The sequence below is a fragment of the Rhamphochromis longiceps genome, linkage group LG7 (assembly GCF_057381845.1).
Source record: "Rhamphochromis longiceps isolate RC_006_pf linkage group LG7, R_longiceps_female_GT1.1, whole genome shotgun sequence".
In the NCBI taxonomy this organism is placed as follows: Eukaryota; Metazoa; Chordata; class Actinopteri; order Cichliformes; family Cichlidae; genus Rhamphochromis; species Rhamphochromis longiceps.
This window is the reverse complement of record NC_140563.1, coordinates 48,485,238-48,504,708: the sequence shown is the minus strand read 5'-3', so window position 1 is coordinate 48,504,708 and position 19,471 is coordinate 48,485,238. Positions and strand designations below refer to the sequence as shown.

Sequence of the window (19,471 nt, the reverse complement as noted above, 5' to 3'; positions counted from 1 at the left end):
AGAGACATTCTGTGACAATCAACTGACATCTATGACAGAGAGAAAGAAACGAATAACAGGCACATTGAGCGAGCCTGGCAGGCAGTGGAGAGAGATAAAATTTGGTACCACAGTTGCATAACTACAAATAAAATCTTGCAGTTATTTCAGCTTAAAAGTTTGCTCTAGATTTGAGGTACAGCAACGTGTACCCCTTAAAGAGCTAAGTCATGGAACAAGAGTGGAAGCTGAATCAGCATGTACTAGCTTGAGTGGTGTGTCCTGTCCTGCCAGATGAGCACTTGTGTCTTTGCTGCGTAAAGGAATTGCAAAGTTCATGAGAAAGACTTCTGCAAATCAGCAGCAAAGACCTTTATTTATTTATTTTCTGGCTTTAAGACAATGCATAAACATATATGGTTAGCAATGCTTTTCAATTTGTTTGAAGCGTTCAAAATGTATAAAAAAAAATGTGCCCTGTGAGGACACTGTCAAGATATTACCTGTGAAATGTCTGGTACATTACGAATTACATAACATAACAGTCCACTGGCAGAAAAGAAATTGAACTTTAAATGCTAATAAGTGCTGAACAGAGTAGTAAAAATTGCTTCCATCAAGCCAGACACATTGCTGACTACATGTCAGAAAAATCAAACTAAGTGACCGATCAATTGGAGTGGGCCCACGTATTCAGGAGGAAAGCTTGTGATTAGGCTATTATAAAGCGTTCTTGAGTAATTTTTATTCATAGCACTTACTTTTTAACTGAACATTCAACAATGCATTTTTCAAATGTGATAACAAAGCAGTATACTATCGTATTCAATCTAAAAAAAACAAAAAAAACCCCCAAAAAAAACAAAGGCAACATTTTGACATTATTTTACACACACCTGCCATATCTGCATGTTTCAAAAACCTGGGTTCCTAATATCAAGCTTGTAATACTTTACTTTCTAAGGACAGTTTCTGCCATTTAGTTCAGTTCAATTCTTCAGTTCTAAGAGCAATTGGTGGAGAATCCATGATTTTTAAGTCCTATGGGAATGTCCCCAAGGGGGTCGTGGACCCCCTATTGATCCTCTACCTAATCACACGAGCCAAGGTGTGAAAACGGGCATGGGTCACAATCAGCCAAGGCTTCCGATGAACCCACAGTGAAAACCTAGCCTCCCACCCTATCATGTGATTTCCTGAGGTCAAATGGTCCAGGATGTGAGTGGGCGTTAAAGCGTCTGGGAGTTAAGGCCAAATCTCTTTCCAAGGTGCTTAGACTACGATGACCTGGATGCCTGAGAACCTTCACAGACATGTAGGACCCAAGAGGTTTTTAGTTTGTCTGTTTTTTAATTTTTTTAAAAAAAAGCTTAGTCATTAGGATCTCGTGAAATTTGGTAATGACCAAATGAGGTGACATTAGTTTTCCCTGCAGGGACTTGGTCTCCAAGATCCAGTGAGAAAACTGGAAATCCTCATGGGTTTAGGAACAGGTGGAGGCACTGGGACCAAACGTGGCCTCATTAAACGTATATTTTCCACCAGAGAGAGAAGCTGGATGTCAGACCAATCAAATTATCACGTGGTTTTTAAATAATCTAAGATGGAGTATATGACAAACAAAATCGGTGGCAGAGCTGCCGTTTCTCAGAGATGCACTGAACAGAAAATAAGGTCATAACTATGTAATGATGTAATCTGTCAAAGCCATATGGAAATTTGCAGCATTTGACGATTAGAACACACTGCAGTAATCAAAAAAGTGTTTTTCCTAAATTCTAAATAAACCTCTAGATACACATTCACATAAAAGAAATGTATGCAGAAAGAATGCAAGATGATAATGGCAATTTCTGATTAAAATAGCAATAAACAATCAATTACAGTTAAAAATACACCAGGAATTCTTGAATAGAGATATTTGTAATGTTTTCGGTGAAATCTTTTCTTGATGCGGGTCTCGATGGACCGAAACAAGCTTCATAAACATTCACACTTATTCTCCATGATCTTTTTACACTGCAAAAACATGAAAACATCAAGGGCAGAATGAGTTGTAGTTAAGTCAGTGTTGCTTTTTTTTTGTGCACTGTGTATTTTTATATTTTCTTTCTTGAGAATTAAGTCAGAGCATGATGAAGAGGAAATGACCTTGAGCAGTTTTCAGGAAAACATACTGCATTACAGAGGAACATCGCAGGAAGCTGGTCAGATTACAAACTAAGCAACAATGATTATGCATGGTTGTGCCAGACTGAATAAACACAAGAGAATACAGTGCATCTTCATTATTGGCCTCTGTTTTTAAAATTTTTTTTAATGTTTTATTGCCTCATACAGTTGTATTCACATGAAAGACCCCAGTGTGCACTAGCTTTTCAGATAGAATTTCTATAAGTAATGTAGCTGCATTGTTAATGTTAATTGTTAATGTTAGTAGTGTAATATAAGGTATGTTGTTGAGAGCATGTTTTTCACTGGTGTTTTGCAGGGAATTTGCACGTTGGAAGGTGAGGAACACTGCAATTGAAAGGAGGGATCTTATTCGGAACCCTGTGCCACTCATGCCTGAGTTCCAGCGCAGTGTACGCCTGCTGGGACGCAGGCCCACTACTCAGCAGTTCATTGACACTATCATTAAGAAATATGGAACTCACATTCTCATCTCAGCCACCCTGGGAGGTAAGAGAGGTTCACATGTTTCATTTGCTCACTTCCATGCTTGATTAACAATATTACTTGTTTTTCCACACTGGCTGAAAAAGCTTATTACACATGGCTTGCTTAAAAGGTTCATGTCAATGAAAGAATTTATATGTAAGGGAGGATTTCTTTCAAGAAAAGTCTTTCAGGTCTGTTAGGAGTTTTGGACATGCATATGTAATGTATTTTTAAAAAATCTGATGATACACAGTATAACAAAAAAAATCAAGTATTTGGTAAGTTTTATTCCTTTTTGTTAATATTGCGATCAAATGCCCCTGCATGATTTCCACTGTGAAAATTCAACCTAATATTGTCCAGGATTATTTATTTACCAGCTTGCTAACAATGTCACATCAACTCAGTAAAGCAGCTTGAGGTCAACTCTTTCTTCATGGTTTTGAAAAACTCAGCCGCAGCTACATCACAAAAGAGCAGAAGAAAGCGGACGTGAAAATGTTCTCCAACCAAATCAAAAAAGCTGGGATTTTCAAGTGACTAACAAACAAGAGCATAAGTGTTTCCAATAAAGTGTAGCTGTTTCATTACAGAGAAAATATAACCTTTAACTCTTTCTCCCATGAACATGACATTTGACGACCTCCCCTGTGTCCTTTATAATGAGTTTTGACACCTCAGAATGTGTCATTAAAGACGTGGTTTGATGAGCACTAGAGAAGGTTTTTCCAAGGGTAGCCCTAGTAAGCTGTATAGGCAGAAATCACTTTCACTAGTGCACCCAGTCATTTTGTTCTGGAGGCAGGTCTGAACAGCAGCCGCTCAGTTCAGAAAACAGAAACAAGGGTTACTCTAGTAGGCATCCAGGGGGGGAAAGAGTTAAGAATATATATAAACAGTTCATGACTATATGAAAGACAAAACATTAATGAGAAAATTACAGGAAATTGCCAGGTGTCCTGATTTGTCAGCTGTCCATGGTTAGTAACTTGTACAGAATTGCAGGCAATCAACCAAATGGAAATGGCATGCTGTCTGCTAGATTTTTCATCTGGAAACAATTTCAGAAACATGTATTAAGTAGAGAGACAAAGACACATTTCTATTTCTATTTTCAGTTCATGATAATTGATCATTTCAGTGAACACTTTTCTCAGAAAACAGATTATCAGTCTGTATGAAAACCAATAAATGTGATTATGATGATGCTTTACATGGGCACTTGAAAGGTATTAGTAAAGGAATCCCAAAGAAGTTTAGTAGGGAAGGTAAGCTGCTGTTGCACCAAAAACATAAATAAACATAGCAAGAGCTAAGGTGTAAGGGAAGGTGTAGCTGAATCAGAAACCCTTGCAAAAAGTATAATTCAACTTACATATGATCTTCAAACTTACCTTTACTTTAAGGGACACAGTGTGCACTTCTGTGATTAATCTATAAGCATGACAGATCATCAAATTTCAGTGTAGATTGCAAATATTATAGAAGATTCATTCTATAGCTACTGTTAGTTACTATGAATATCAACACTGTTCTTAATTTCTAAAGAATTAATCAATTCAATTAATTTACAGTGAAAAAGAAAAGAAAAAAAGCATCAAAAGTATATTGAATGTACTTCACCCTAAAAAAAAAAAAAAGGTAAGCACCTGTGCTCTCCTAGCCTAACAATAAATGCTTTCTCCTCGCTATGTCTTATCTTATCACAAGCTCGGAGGGATGGATGAAGGCAGCTTACTCTGATTATGTTCCCAACTGCATTTTAAAGATATAATTAGTAAGATAATCTGCTCTGTTATTCAAACCTTGAATTATATAATTGCATGCATGAAACATTGCCAAGTAGTCGCTTCACTTGTGTAAATTGCCGTTCGTACTGCAGTTTTGTAATCTCATGATCGAATGCCTCTGAAAAATATTCTTTATACTTTTGTCATTATTATGATGCTGTTCAACAGGCTTGGGTCATGTTGCTCCAGACTTGACAAAGCTTGGGAAATGTGCATTTATGTACCCCAGTATCAATTATTCAGAGAGAACTGGTGTCTTTTAATTTAATTTTTAATTAAGTAACCTCAAACTATATTTGTATGTCAGAAGTGATATCTTCAAGTGGAACTGATGCTTAAGCATTAAGGGAAAAAAATAAATCTGGTAGCAGATTTCTTTACTTTCAAATATAAAGTCGGCTTTAATTATTTAGTTACACTGTGCAGATGAATATTAGATGTGAAGAGTTAGAACTGGGATATTGTATAACCCACCCTGTAAAGTGATTCATCCTGCAACACCTTTTTTTTGGAAATTGGAAATACAATATTGAGCTGAAACATCATATGGGGGTGAAATAAAATTAGGAAGAATCCTAATACAACAGGTACATCAGATGGCTAAAACAGTTGAAAATAACCACAGTATCATTTTCACCCACAGCATCCTCCTTAAGGTTATTGAATTGCATCACCATATGTGGTTCCTCTATATTTTTACAGATATCCCCGAGCTCATCTACTTTGCCCCTGAGTTATCATCATGTTTTCTTTAACCTTCAGGCCTTTGTTTCAATTTATGGGTCAGCAAACTCTTATGTCAATCTTGGAATTGCCCATTAATGGTTATATGAACCAAGAAATGTGCATTCAATACTAGAGATGAAGTAAGAAGAGGAGGCTAATTCTCTCTTTAGCCACCTACACTTTGTGGTCTCATGAGTCATTATACACTTGAGAGGAAAGAAATGAATTCTCCTTCTCCCAGGCAACTTAAAGTTGAGTGTTCAAGTGTGAAGAGCGCCATTAGAGCCCCTCCGCCCCACCCGGAAACTGAAAGAAAATGTTACAATGAATTACCATTGTTATGTCACCTAGCATGAGTCGTTACTTCTTCCTTTCTTTGTCTTTGAGCTCTAAAGAGCTAATGAAAAGGTGTACATAGTCACAGCCTCTTCTCAATATCTTTTGTTTTTACTTTTTTTAATTAAAGGCAAAATGAATTCAGTTGGGTAGTTTGTCATTTATATTTGTTGTTGTTAAAGAGTTTCATGTAAAAGAGGTAGGATCAATGCTATGCTAATGAATGCTAATGAACTAGCTTTCTGTGTTACTAATTGCCTGCAAATATGGTGCTGTGGTAATGACAGGGTTAACTAAGAAGCAGATATTCTTATCTGAGCACTGACTGACAACGTCAAGGGAAAACATTTGTTGTCTGAACATTTTTGACTGTTTTAATTAGATCTCAGTTTGTGGCACATTTTTTACATTTTGTTCGTTTGTTTGACTTTTCTTAATGAGTATCAAGTTATGTGTATTTTGAAGTGTAGCATATGATCTGTGTAGGGCTGCCACGATTAGTCGACTAGTCACGATTACGTTGTCTATCAAAATCGACAACGACTGATTTAATAGTCGATGCGTCGTTTGAAGCTTTGTAAGATCCCAAAAGACGCAGGAATAAGTAGTAGGATTTAAGAGTGTAATAACGGACTGAAACAGAAAATGGCAGCACTGCATGTACAAGGATGCCAGCTGCCGTTAAACCCCGAAGAAGAAGAAGTAGCTCTGTCCCAGAATTCATAGCGCAGCCCAGCTCAGTTTCCAACAATGGCGGCAGCTAGTTAGTTTTAATATTACTCTTATTATTCTTTCTGGGTCACAAAATAAACGTTTAACATATTTTCAGGTGAGAATGTAGCTGTGTAAACCTCAAATATCTGCTCAGTTTATCAAGACACCACATATTTTCAAAAGCGCTCCGACGTTTTCGGAGACGTCTGTTACCCACTAGCTCGATAGCTAGCCGGGGGCAAGGCTCACTAGAGCCGGTGAGAACACCGGACTCCCGGCAAATCGTTTTCAAACCCATCTTTCGCTACTCAGGTTAAACATATATAAGTCACTTAGATAACTTAAAAATTTTATTGTTTGGCTTTTTTTAGTATTTTATTTGTTCCTGAGTAAATCGGTTTGGCTGAGATCAAAGTTATAGTTTTTGCACAGCTGAATAAACGTCCAGCAGACAGCTGATTATCAGAAGTGTGAGATGCTCGAGAATATACTCCGGTGTCCCGGTATATTTTAGATAGCAAGGAGTTTATTAAACTTCACCGAAACAATCTGCAAATTTCATTAAAATTTAATAAACTATCATCTTGTCTTTATTTTTAGTTAGCACATACCTTAAACACTTAAAACTGTAAGCTAATGATAGTTATATAAGAGCAGATGCTGCTGGTGCAATAATCTATACGTTTTATGTCCAATGGATGCATGATCTGATTAGTCGACCAATCGCAAAAATAATCAGTGACTAGTCGACAGAGATGGGCAGTAACGCGTTACTTGTAACACGTTACTGTAATCTGATTACTTTTTTCAAGTAACGAGTAAAGTAAGGGATTACTATTGCAAAAACGGTAATTAGATTACCGTTACTTTCCCGTAGGAACGCTGCGTTACTGCGTTACTAAAACCATGATTATTTGCGAGAATGTCTCACGACAGTGACGTAAGCGAGTGTGCCGTTAGTAACAACAGCTGTGTGCAGATCAACAATGGATCACATATCGATTGTGGGAGAGAGTATGAGCGTGCAGCGTTTAAAGCGTGGAAGTACTGACCTTACTTTGAGTTTGACTCCATAAAATGTGACAAAAACATTAGCGTCCATTGTGCGTGGGAAGAAAACTTCTTTTTACAGCGAAAAAAACCCCTAAACTTCCAAGCAAGCACCGAGTGCGCAACGACATAATGGGAAATTCACAGAGAAAGTCGCGGTTTCTTCAACTGACCGCGGCACACCTGCACCAGGGTAAACCTCCGCCTATCCCAGTCCTGCTTTACAGGTGAAAATAGAGCAACAGGACCGCTGAGTCTTTGACTTTATTTATTTTCTGCTGTGTTTTACTTGCATCTATTTGAAAGAGTGAGTGTAAACACAAAAAATATTTTATTTTATGTGCTGGAATGTGCAGAAAATAGCTTTAAATGTCAAACTAATTTATTCAAGTCAGAGAATGGTGCATATAATTAAATTTTTGCTTGATGCATAAAGTTAAAAGATTAAAACTGATAAAACAAGTTAAAAAAAGAGACTTTTCCATTTGATTACATTTTATATGATGGATTATGTAGAAAAAGTAGAATTGGGCTGAAAGATCTATCGCTTTATCACCTCTTCAGGTTGTAAATCGTGTTTTTAAAAAGTAACTAAGTAACTAAGTAATTAATTACTTTTGAAAATAAGTAATCAGTAAAGTAACTTCTTTGGGGAAGTAATCAGTAATTAGTTACTGATTACTTTTTTCAAGTAACTTGACCAACACTGCTAGTCGACTATCAAAATAATAGTTTGTGGCAGCCCTAGATCTGAGTTTAGCCCACTGCGGTTAAAAGACTTGAAGCAGTTAAAGTGAAAATATACCTCAGTTTATGTTTTAACTGAATTTGAAGATGAAATAAATAAATTAATAATTAAGTAAATAATATGTACATAAAACAGTTGGCACAAATATTTAACACCTCAGGCTCTTTGCCTGAGAACAATAGTGTAAGTGAAGCACATTTGCTGACAGGAAAATTCAACCTTTCGGTGTGTCAGTAGTGAAGACGTCTGCAAAAGTAAGGCTGTATATAAATGCTAGAGGAGGTATTGCTTTTAGGGAATGTGAAGGACAGATTTGCATTTTGCTAAAGCTGTAAGGAATATATTTTAGCACATCTGTCATTTTCTATCCTTCACATGCTTGAAATCATTTTTCCACTTTAAGTGAGAGAACTGCTGTTTCACTGTGACTTCCATGGGTGTGTGCACAGCCAACTATAGAGCATCTGAGTCGAGTCAGGGAATAGAGAAAAAAAGCTTAAAAGGAGACACATCCAATTAAATCCAGCAGACAACTATAGCTACTTTGGAGAGTTCATTGTCCTACATACATCTGTGTGGAGGGATTTAAAAAATACACGTTCTGCTCAAACATTTTGCAAAACAGCAAACACTGTCGCTTTAATTGACAACATTCATTTCTGCCTAGCTTTTGCCACTAAGAACTAATCTACATTAACAACAACAACCACAGTGCATTTTTTAAAAATGTATTTGTAGTTAACTGAGAAAGAGTGCATTTACTTTACGCTCTGTTAGAGCTGTTGCGCTAATAACTGCATGTTAGCTGAGGAGACTCCTTTGCCAACCAACACTCTGTTGTGATTACACAGACTGACTGAATGAAACTTATTCAGTGTCTCATATCTTCTGCCATGAAAAAAAAAAGAAATAGTTTATTGAAATGACTTGTGGTTGCCCAAGGCTAAAGTTCATATGCAGAACTATGGCTGTGCCTCTGGTTGTAGAGTAAAACTGCCCAGTGAAACTTGCCAACGCTTCTGTCAACAACAATATCTTTTACTCCATTATACCAGAATATATCTTGCATAAACCCGAAGCAAATGTGTAACTGGCAAGAGCGTTATGCCGCTGAAGAGAAGGGTAGAAAATTGGTTGTGAGTGTTACATATACATTTTATTATAAGCGTTAACCTGTTTTAATCACGAGATTATTCATAAGAGAAGTAAGATGTTTACAATAGAGCTAAGTAGTTGTTGGGTTGTGAAATAGAATTCATCCTATATTGGTTTATTATTTACACAATTTTTGTCATCAAACATATGTATATATAGTTAAGTACAAAAAATAGATGTAATTTTTCTGTAACGAAGTAACTAAAGTAACTGCAGACAGCAGCACCTATCAGCAAATGCAGGGTATGTTTGTGTGTGTCCTGTGAATCTGTGACTAGGTTATGAAGTCATTTGAAAGCACTCACTTAGGTTCTTTGAAAAGGTTTCCCACACATGTACCACTGGCATAAAATGGGGCTCTCCCTACCATTCCATTACACTAGGCAGTCACATATCCTCCATGACCTCTACATTCATGCAAACACAAGGAAAGTGAAAAAAAAAAGAAAAAGATATTCAGAAAACATGCTTGTATACATGCACGGAAACACTGATTTGAGATGAAACAGTTTAAAATACCTCTCAGCTGTAAACACATACACCCTACACGAGCTGATTATTTCTGGCAATGTGCCAGCGAGGTGCCCCGCAATAATGTAGCACAATGTATTACTTATAGAAAGGTGCACACAAATGACTTTTTTAAAGCCAGAGAGGTAATGATTTTTCCTGGCCAGCTAGCAATAACCACAAAATATTTATGTATAGAAGACCTTTATGCCACACTAAGTTGAAATAGTGATAAAAAATGGCAGATCAAGGGGCTTAATGTGGGACTATTATTCTTGTGCAGTGGTGTAAGTCGAGTGTATGTAAGTAACTTTGCTAACCCCTGAGGGACAGAGAGCATTGCAGCATCGGAGAATCGGCCCTCGTCCCCTCAGTGTTTGTACTCTAACCAGGCATGAGACATTGGCCCTGACTGCTACCCACCCCTAGTCACGGTCACCACAAGTTAAATGACCAATTCCAATGCATCGCTTGGGGCCAAATAACCATTCACAGCACTGTAAACCTGAACATATGTGACACGCTCTTGAAATAGTTCCAAGCATATGGTTTGCCATTTGAACAGCAATCTTTGCAGGATAGATTGTGTGAGCTTGCAGAAGTGAACTGATATTTGCTTGTTTGCTTTTTATGAATCTGTTTCTCCTTGTGGGAATGAAAGACTGAGAAATATGATGTGTACTGATTGAGCATCTCAGCTCTTTTTAGTGAGTCAACAAACGAGCACAAGACATGCAAACTGAAATGGTTGTCTGGTGCGCTGCAAATATTTAGGCCCTTTGCTGATCTAGACTTTCATATTCTTGACCTTACAGACACTTTCTGCAAGATCAGGTTGAATTCAGTGAGTTGACACACTTACCGGTACTTCTCTTTTTCAAGTGTTTTCTGAAGTGTAAAGACGGACTTACTTTGTCATCTTTGATAATAATAGCATTTAAATGATGAAGTATGTAATCAGTATAGGATCAGTAATGTGATTGAACTGAATACAGTATTTTTGTAAAAATATATAACTGGGGGAGGATCTGGGATTTGTGCAGTCTTCTTGAGGTAGCTAAACTGGTTCCACTACTTACTTTTACCCTTTTCGTATTTTTCTTTTAAAATATTTGCATTCAATTATTTCAAATCAATTATTTGTGTGTTTGTATCATGCCTATTCTTTTCCCGTTCTGGGTTCTTTTCCAAGAAAAATTCGGATGTGATATATTTACCACAAGACCACAGGATGAAATTCCTGTGGTATTGTGGTAAAAATTCTATATCACTACACCTCTTGTGGAAATAATGCAATCCCAATAGGGGTAAATCTAAGGGCATTTTCCGGGGATGGTGCCAGCTGGGGATGAAGCAGCAAATATGTGACTGTTCTGGGAAACCTAAGGCATCTGGTTTCTCAAGCTAAAGCTCCTAGCATTGGTATTCATCTCTGACTTCTCTGTTATATTGAGTGCTCCACCGGCAACCAAGATAAGACTGAATATGACAACTTTCACATTCAATATATGTACAGCTCTTGCTTCGCTTTTGTAGTACACTGGATTAAAAAATAATGTCTTCATTGCCTTAAAAAGTTCTTAAAAAACATGCTTATATAATTCCATTTCTTTTTGCCACTTGCAGGGGAGGAGGCACTGACAATGTACCTGGCCAAAAACAAGCTGGACAGAAAGCTTGCCAATGCTACTCAGAATGTGGAAGCCCTTCATCAGTTGGCTTCGTCTTACTTCATTGACCGTGACGGTACAATGAGGAAGCTGCATGAGATCCAGATTTCCACCAATGCCATCAAGGTTAGCAGATTTTAAACATGCACATTCACATACAAATATTTTTGGTTCCTGATTTGTTGTGCATGAATTTATGCTTTTTCATAATACATGTATAGATGTATTGTGATATTCAGTGCAAAGGAAGTGCGTCAAATTGACAAGTGAATTTCATGTGTGCTCACTTAGACAGTCAGAGAAATACTTACTTTCTCTTCCTCTAGAGAGACATATGTTGCATAATACAAATAAATTAAAGTGAAAAGACAAAAACACAAACACAGTGCATTTCATGAATATACATTAGCCATTGTAAGGATGGTGGAAATAATCTGAATGTAATACAGGGTGTCTTAATTAGCATATTTTGCCAAAGTATAGAGGAGCAAGCACGACGATAGATAACCAGTGTTAATGATGGCACCACAGGCTGAAGACTGAAAGTAGATATACTATACACATACAGTAGTAAACACTTTGATTGGACAGACAAGTTTCCTATATGGATGCTTATGAGAAGTCAGGGTCAGATGATAATCTGCAACACATACACACATGATAATGTGCATTAGTGCACAGGAATGATTTTTTTACTGCTAAAGACAATATATTTGTTTTCATCAGTGTTCACCGAATAACTGAAACAACAGCAACAAAGGAAAAACAAACACACAACTGTATTTGTAGTGTGAGCCTGCTGCATGCAACTGCTTGCTCACTGTTTATTCAGACTGATTCACCCTTTCAGTGAGGAGAGGGGGCTAGGAGCAGCAGTTGTAAAAACATGTAGATGTGCCCTGAAATGACAGCTGTACAAATACGTATGTTTATTTAACAGAAATTGTAGATTGGGAAGGACCATATAAAATCATACCAATCTGAGAAAGAACTGAGGAAAGTTGTGTTTGTTTGGAAATAGAGCAGGAAGCTAACATGCCCTGAGGTAAAACTGTGTCTGCTGCAGTCAAATATTATCTACTCTGAGTGAGTTAGCTGGTGTTAATTTCAAGCCCAGCTGATCATAATTATTTAGACTTCTCTAGTTTTCCAGGCATTTGCAATCACACAATTCTTAGTGAAAAAAAAGCTTGCAGATGAGAAATTAGGCAGCGAATGCTACCTAATATATAAATAGGATGTTGTCTTGTAAATGTCATCAAAGATATAACTATACAAGGTCAGCTGGACAAATTTTGAATTTTCAGTTGTGAAGGCCTGTTTCAAAATGTGTGCCCGAATCTATCTATCTATCTATCTATATATATACCGTATTTCCCGGACTACAAAGCGCACCTAAATATTAGCCGCACAAGCTAAAATCAGGGGAAAATCCTGTTTTGTACATACATTAGCTGCACCTGACCAAAAGCCGCAGGTGTTTCAATGTTGACTTATCATATGTAAGAGAATATGCACAAAGGGAATTGTCAGGAAAGAGATGGCTGTTTGGAGACATCACTTTTATTAATATTTTGAAAAACAAGTTATGGGTACATATTTGCACATGTAGTACATAACAATAACCTACAGCACACCAGAACAATAGATTCGGCCTACCTTTTAGGCTCAGGTGCAGTGACACAGCTTTAACAAGAAGAAAAGTCAGTCATTCACCACCATCTTTCTCTTCTTCCTACGCACTAAAACCACCAAAGTCCTCTTCTCCAGTGTCGGATACAAACAGGCTCATGATGGCTTCGTCATCCACTCTTCTTCTCTCCTTCGTTGTCACTTTCAAAACCAAAGAAATCCTCATTGTCAGTGTCAGAGTCGAACAGCCTCAGAAGGGCCGTGGCGGTGTCCTCCTCTCCATCATGCAGCAGTTTTCACACTTTTCCACGCTGTCAGAATCCACCGGTGGAGTTGGGCATAACTTGCTTTTTGGGCATAACTTGCAAGTTTATCGCCGCTCATCATCCACGACTCCCGCTGAACGCGTAGCGCTACTTTGAAGTTTGTTTTTCGCGCTACTTCGTACGGCACTACGTTGCCTGGCGGACGGACATGTGACTAACATACCACTCTTGAACCCCGATCCTTCCGCCAGGCAACGTAGTGCCGTACAACAGCGGAACACACAAAACAAATCGTCTTACGATATCACAAAAATCATGGAAAATCTATAGAAAAGCCGCACCTGACTAAAAGCCGCAGGGTTCAAAGCTTGTGCAAAAAGTAGCGGCTTATAGCCCGACATTTACGGTACATATATATATATATATATATATATATATATATATATATATATATATATATATTTGACAAATTATTTGACAGATTCTTTGCCTTATTCTGGGTAATGGCTAGAAATAGTGTTGAAACAGCAGTTGTGATGCACCTGTGCTTGCACACCTGCACTAAAATCTGCAGGATAACTCTCTTATACACCCACCAATGCTCCACCTCCCTATCTTCATTCAAGGAGCAGATCCTGAGCTTTTTGTTGTTGTGAGTGACAAGTGGATTAAGGGGGTTTGGCAGATGAGAGTCCAGGTAGCAGGAAGTCAAGCATGACAAAATTAAGCAGACCTGACAGTGGCTGCTGAGTCAGTTTCTCAGAAAAGGAAGGCAGGGCGTGTGGAGAAGAGAGACCATCCATATAGCACACATACACAAAGACACACACACACTCACAAACACACACATCGAAAGCTGAGAGGGCTACATGTCTTCTGATCCAAACCGATGGACCAATAACGTATTTCAAGAGGAGAGGGTTTTTTTTTTAAACTTGAGAAAGGGGTGGGAATGGATTGGTGATGGGTAAGTTAAGGAGCTAATGTCACGCAAGAAGGGTTTCTTGTGCTTATCACGTACTGCATGAGGGTTAGTAATGAGTTGTCTTAGACACTAAATTGATGTTTTTTGCTTTTTAACAGGATAAAATAGCCACCTAATAGGTCTGTTCTATCAAGTGAAACAAACATGGCTGTGCACAGTCAGAATGGCAGTGAACTTGTAGCGTGGGTGGTGCAATCCAGCAGTTACATAAAAGAATGGAACACAAATCCATGCTTCTATTGGTTAAAACTATGGTTCCCAAGCTCTTTTTGCTAGACCCCCCTTTGTCTTACAAGAAAAATGTTCGCCCCCCTGAAACGCAGCTGTTTCGTCCACACGTAAACGGCGTTTCGAAACACCGAAACGGAGATTTTTTAAAACTCCTTTTTTTGCGTTTACGTGTGGACGAGGAATACAGAGTTCGTCACGCAACATCAAAGGTATGTGCTTTTTTTTCACGTCAGGCTGTGCGCCACGTTATTGTTTACATGAGATGAATTGCAGAATGGCAGATAGAGACAAAATACTGTTAATCTGACTATCTGCAGGTATTACATGCTTACATACACACGTAGTTACTGTCCCTCCATTTAGAAAGGCAGAGGCGTCACGATGTAATTATTTTATGTGTAGTTGTTTTTTTCCTGTGTAATAATATTCAACATTGCTATCAATACGTTTTTCAAAAAATGCCTCTTTGTGCAAAATGAGTTCAAAAACATAAACAGCTGTGGGATACTGTTTGTCTGTGATTTGAACCGGGCAACAGATCGTGGCAGGATCAGCCTGATGTTATTTGGATCCCGCTGTAACTTTACAGTATAAAGAGCTAACATCTCCAAAATGTCAGGAGTAGTTAGTCATTATGAGAAGTGTTTGTGAACTAAAAATCAAGAATGTGGGATACTGTTTGTCCGTGATTTGAACAGCCCAGCGCTGCTCCCAACGAAGGGAAAACCAATTCTGCAGGGGAGACCTACCTCGGCACTTGTGCAGGTGACACCAAAGCGAAGATATGCTTCACCATATTTTCTAGTCTTTAGCTTAGAATAAAGTTGGTTTGGAAACATATTCAGCGATGTTTCATCTCCTGCTTTGCGTTTGTGTGGGCGCCCCATGCTAGCAGTGTCCAAGCATTTTTTTTCCCCCCTTTTCATACCGCACCCCCTCTGCAATGGCTCTGCGCCCACCCCCCACCCCAATAGAAATATGTGGTGACTAGATTAGAGTCCTTGCCCTTTGCATGTAGTTTCCTATTTTATTATTATATTGATTTACTGGAACTATTTGAGCATCAGCCTTTCTGCAGTGGGTGTGTTACACCCAGCAAGTAAGAGTGCTTGGGGTGTGAGGGGGAGACTTTTTAAGAATATCAACTTCTTTCTTTTTTACTCCACAGAGTAGCAATTGGCTATAATTTGTACTTTTGTTTAGGAATATTATAACTGGAGAGTGTCCGGATAGCTTGTCTTAATGGCTAGGGCTGCCACGATTAGTCGACTAGTCACGATTACGTCGACGATTAAGGAATTTAATTTTCGGAGACGTCTGTTACCCACCAGCTTGATAGCTAGAGGGTTCGAGGCTCACTAGAGCCGGCGAGAACAGCCTATTCCCGGCACATCATTTTCAACCCCCCCGCGGTCTTTCACTACTCAGGGTAAACATGATATATAAGTCACTCGGATAATTTAAAAATGTTATTGTTTGGCTTTTTTCAGTGTTTTATTTGTTCCTCAGTAAATTGGTTTGGCTGAGATTAAAGTTATAGTTTTTACAAACGTCAAACAGAAAACTGATTAAACAGAAGTGTGAAATGGTAGAGAATTTACTCTAGTGTCCTGTTATGTTTTACATTGAACGAACAGACGGCCGAGTTTATTAAACTCCACCGAGACAATCTGCAAATTTCATTAAAAGTTTAATAAACTATCATCTTGTCTTTATTTTTAGTTGGCACATACCTTAAACACTTAAAGCTGTAAACTAATGATAGTTATATAAGAGGAGATGCTGCTGGTGCAATAAGCTGTACGTTTTACATCCAATGGATGCATGATCTGATTAGTCGACTAATCGCAAAAATAATCGGTGACTAGTCGACTATCAAAATAATCGTTCGTGGCAGCCCTATTAATGGCACATGATACCAGTATCATGTTTGAGAAGTAGCAGACTGTTTTCTGATGGACCCATGTAAAATCAGGAGCACTTTCTCTCACATGAAAGCTGTTTACTATATTCTATTGTATGCTATTATTTGCTTTTTAATGCACACACATTTGCACATCTTTTAAGAGTAAAGAGGTGCATACTTAATTGTATTGTTTTTAGGGAAATCTGTGTTAAAAACACCTAAAACAGTGGCTGAGCATGTGCTAAAAATGTAAAAATACATTCAGCATTATATACTGTATATTTTTTAGTAATACTAATAACATTGGTAATATATGTTAACCTTGTCTGATATTCAAAATGCAAAACATATTCAAAACAAAATGCATTTAGGATGAATCTGTATTTTCCTTTTACTTGACTAAAAATAAAGGCAGCCTAAATTGCAGTTCTCCAGTCACGTCGGCTGCAGACAGACAGTGATCAAAATGTGCAGTGGAAGCAAAGTCCATCAGAAGGCACGGATCTATAAACACAGAGAACAAGGGCTTTGCTCCTCCAATATTGATTTAGTATGGCTGTAAGTCCTGCTTTGGAGTGCAAACTTACAATCAGGATAAAAAACATGCATCAATACAGCAGAAATGTTTTCCACATTTCCCATCTGCAGGTAAGCAGGTTGAAAGTCAGTTCCGTTGAAATAGTTTGTAAAATGTTCAAAATCTGACCTCTGTGAGATTCAATATTTAATACATTTATTCACTATTAGTTCATTCAGCATCTGTCTAACACTCTTATTACCCTGAGGATTTATAGTAGCTTGAATACACACAGTCTCATGAAAACGTATTTTTTATTCTTACCTGGGTTATCTTTTTGTACTCTTTTTGTACCTTCAAACAAATATTGTTTTTTTAAAGCACTGTATATACTAAAAACATGTTTAAATGTATCAATTATTTTGAACTATGAATTCATGGATTTAATATTATACTTAAATTTCTAATGTGAAGGGCAAAATAAATAAGTAGCTTTGTATTGTATTTGTATTATGTGACATATTTCCACAGTGTATAAGTCTGGAACGATAGATGGCAAAACAACTGTATCCTTAAGACACAATTGAAATGATTATGAAAGCTACAGACAACTAATGTGTCTCTACTGAAAGAACTGTCCTCCACATTGGAGAATGAAGAATTTTCTTAAAATGAAAACCATGTTTCTGTCAATTGTCTGCCTAATCGAATAGCCAATTTAACAAAGAGGATGAGACAGACCCTCAGCCAGCAGTAGAACAGCTCCATCAACAGTGTTTATATGGATATTCGTTGTGACGGGCATTCATGAGAAAGATGCTGGTGCCCTGACTGCCCTGCTCAGAGAATCACCAGAGAAGTGCGACAGCTTCTAAAGTCTTGTATGTGTTTCTTACCGTGATATATTATTATATGAGTCAAATACAAATTTCCCTGTGAAGACAGCAAATGACCTTGAACATGGGTCTATTTTGTATATTTTAATTTAGTTTGATCAAGATGATAAAAAGTTGTTTTTCTTCTTCCCTACTTTTTCATTGCTGTTGTTTCTTTGTTTTTGTTTCACTCTCACTCACATTGTCTTTGATAGGATTCATATCAACAGGAAAGGTAACAAAAGTATTCTAGAAAATGTAATCACTTGCAAAAATCAGAATTACTACGAGAAATAAGACGCACACATTTTTAAAACACCGTACTCTTATACACTCTGAATACACTCTCTATTAAGTTATACAGGTATACACATTATACAGATATAGAATGCTGCCAGATACACTGATTCCATACCTAAATCCTCATATGATTTTAAGTAAGAAAGAAAAAGAAAATCAATGATCTGCAGCACCGTAAATCAGAATTTATGCTGTGTATGACTTTGGCAAGCAATACTTGATTAACTGTGTCATTATCAGACTACTAATGAGGCGGCAGAACAGCACGTGAACATCAGGACAGCCAGCAGGGTATATCACAATCAATCTTTGATGACATCAGACATCTGTGCAGGCACTAATGCAAAGCTTCCTCATTATAAACGTAGTTTTTTTCATCAATGAGAAATACAAACAGTTGTTTGATTGTTATTGGACTCCTACAGGTTGCACATGCTGTGCAAGTTACAATGGTTGGAATACTAAAACACACAGAACACTATTAATCTTTAGTAAGAAAATTTCCCTAGGACCACTGATTGTATTGCTAAATAAAATTTGGTAATCAAAATCACTGATGGAAAAATGGTTACATTTGGCTAAAGTAGACATGGTCTAATGGTGAAATTTATCACAGGAAAAAAAAAAGCCCAACAGCATGGCACTGATTCTATATGTCTCTAAAACTCTACCGAATGGATGTTTCCATGACGTTTTTACTCATTTGGTCTTTTAGCTGGGTTTGGCTGAGGTTACCGCTGTTACATACATGTCAGCTCAAAATGTTCAATTAATTTGAGATCTAGTAACTGCAAATGTTTAGAAGATAGAGTAGGACAACTTGTTTGCCAGCCTAGCTGTAAAGGGGCATGGTTAGCGGCTTAGCTAAGTGCTGTCTTGCCAATTTATTTTGGCAGTTAGCCTGTTACTTGTGTCAGTTGTTTCAGAGGTTTTTGTATACATCCAGTCTTAGAGGAACATAGGCACTGAATTCTTACAGATGCCCACTCCACAATTGTGACATAGTGCAGTGAGTATGACATTTTAGAGCCTCTGCCACAAACCGGTCCTTTGAGTCCAATGCAGCTATTATGAGTTGGAGATGGATTATACTCCCTGAAGTGAAGATGTAGAAAAATATGTTGACTTGGATAGATGATTAAAGGGGACAAACCTACCACAGACTACAAGCTATAACATAGATAGCAAAGTGGCAATTTGTGAATGAAATGGTTATCAAGAGGGCGGGGAAATGCTCAACAAGATCGATTATTTTGTGCAAATAAAGAGAAACACACTCAAGAAGCAATGGAAACGGTATAAGATTGCTACTAAAAAGACCGCAGGGTGGTAGACATGATATCCCCCCCACTCCTTCAGTGTGTACCCTAATGATTCTTCAAATCCCCCCCAAATTCTCAACAAGCTCAAAGCCAATTAT

General features: G+C 37.7%; 1 protein-coding gene across 1 annotated transcript in view; it reads left to right on the top strand.

Annotated features, from left to right (window-relative positions):
* The window catches only part of brinp1 (bone morphogenetic protein/retinoic acid inducible neural-specific 1), a 116,402-nt gene that overhangs the window by 56,595 nt on the left and 40,336 nt on the right, over window positions 1-19,471 (top strand). The window contains exons 3-4 of the mRNA XM_085413997.1: window positions 2,471-2,661; window positions 11,296-11,465. Of these exons, the coding sequence (XP_085270123.1) occupies window positions 2,471-2,661; window positions 11,296-11,465 (361 nt within the window). The remainder of the gene's footprint in view (window positions 1-2,470; window positions 2,662-11,295; window positions 11,466-19,471) is intronic.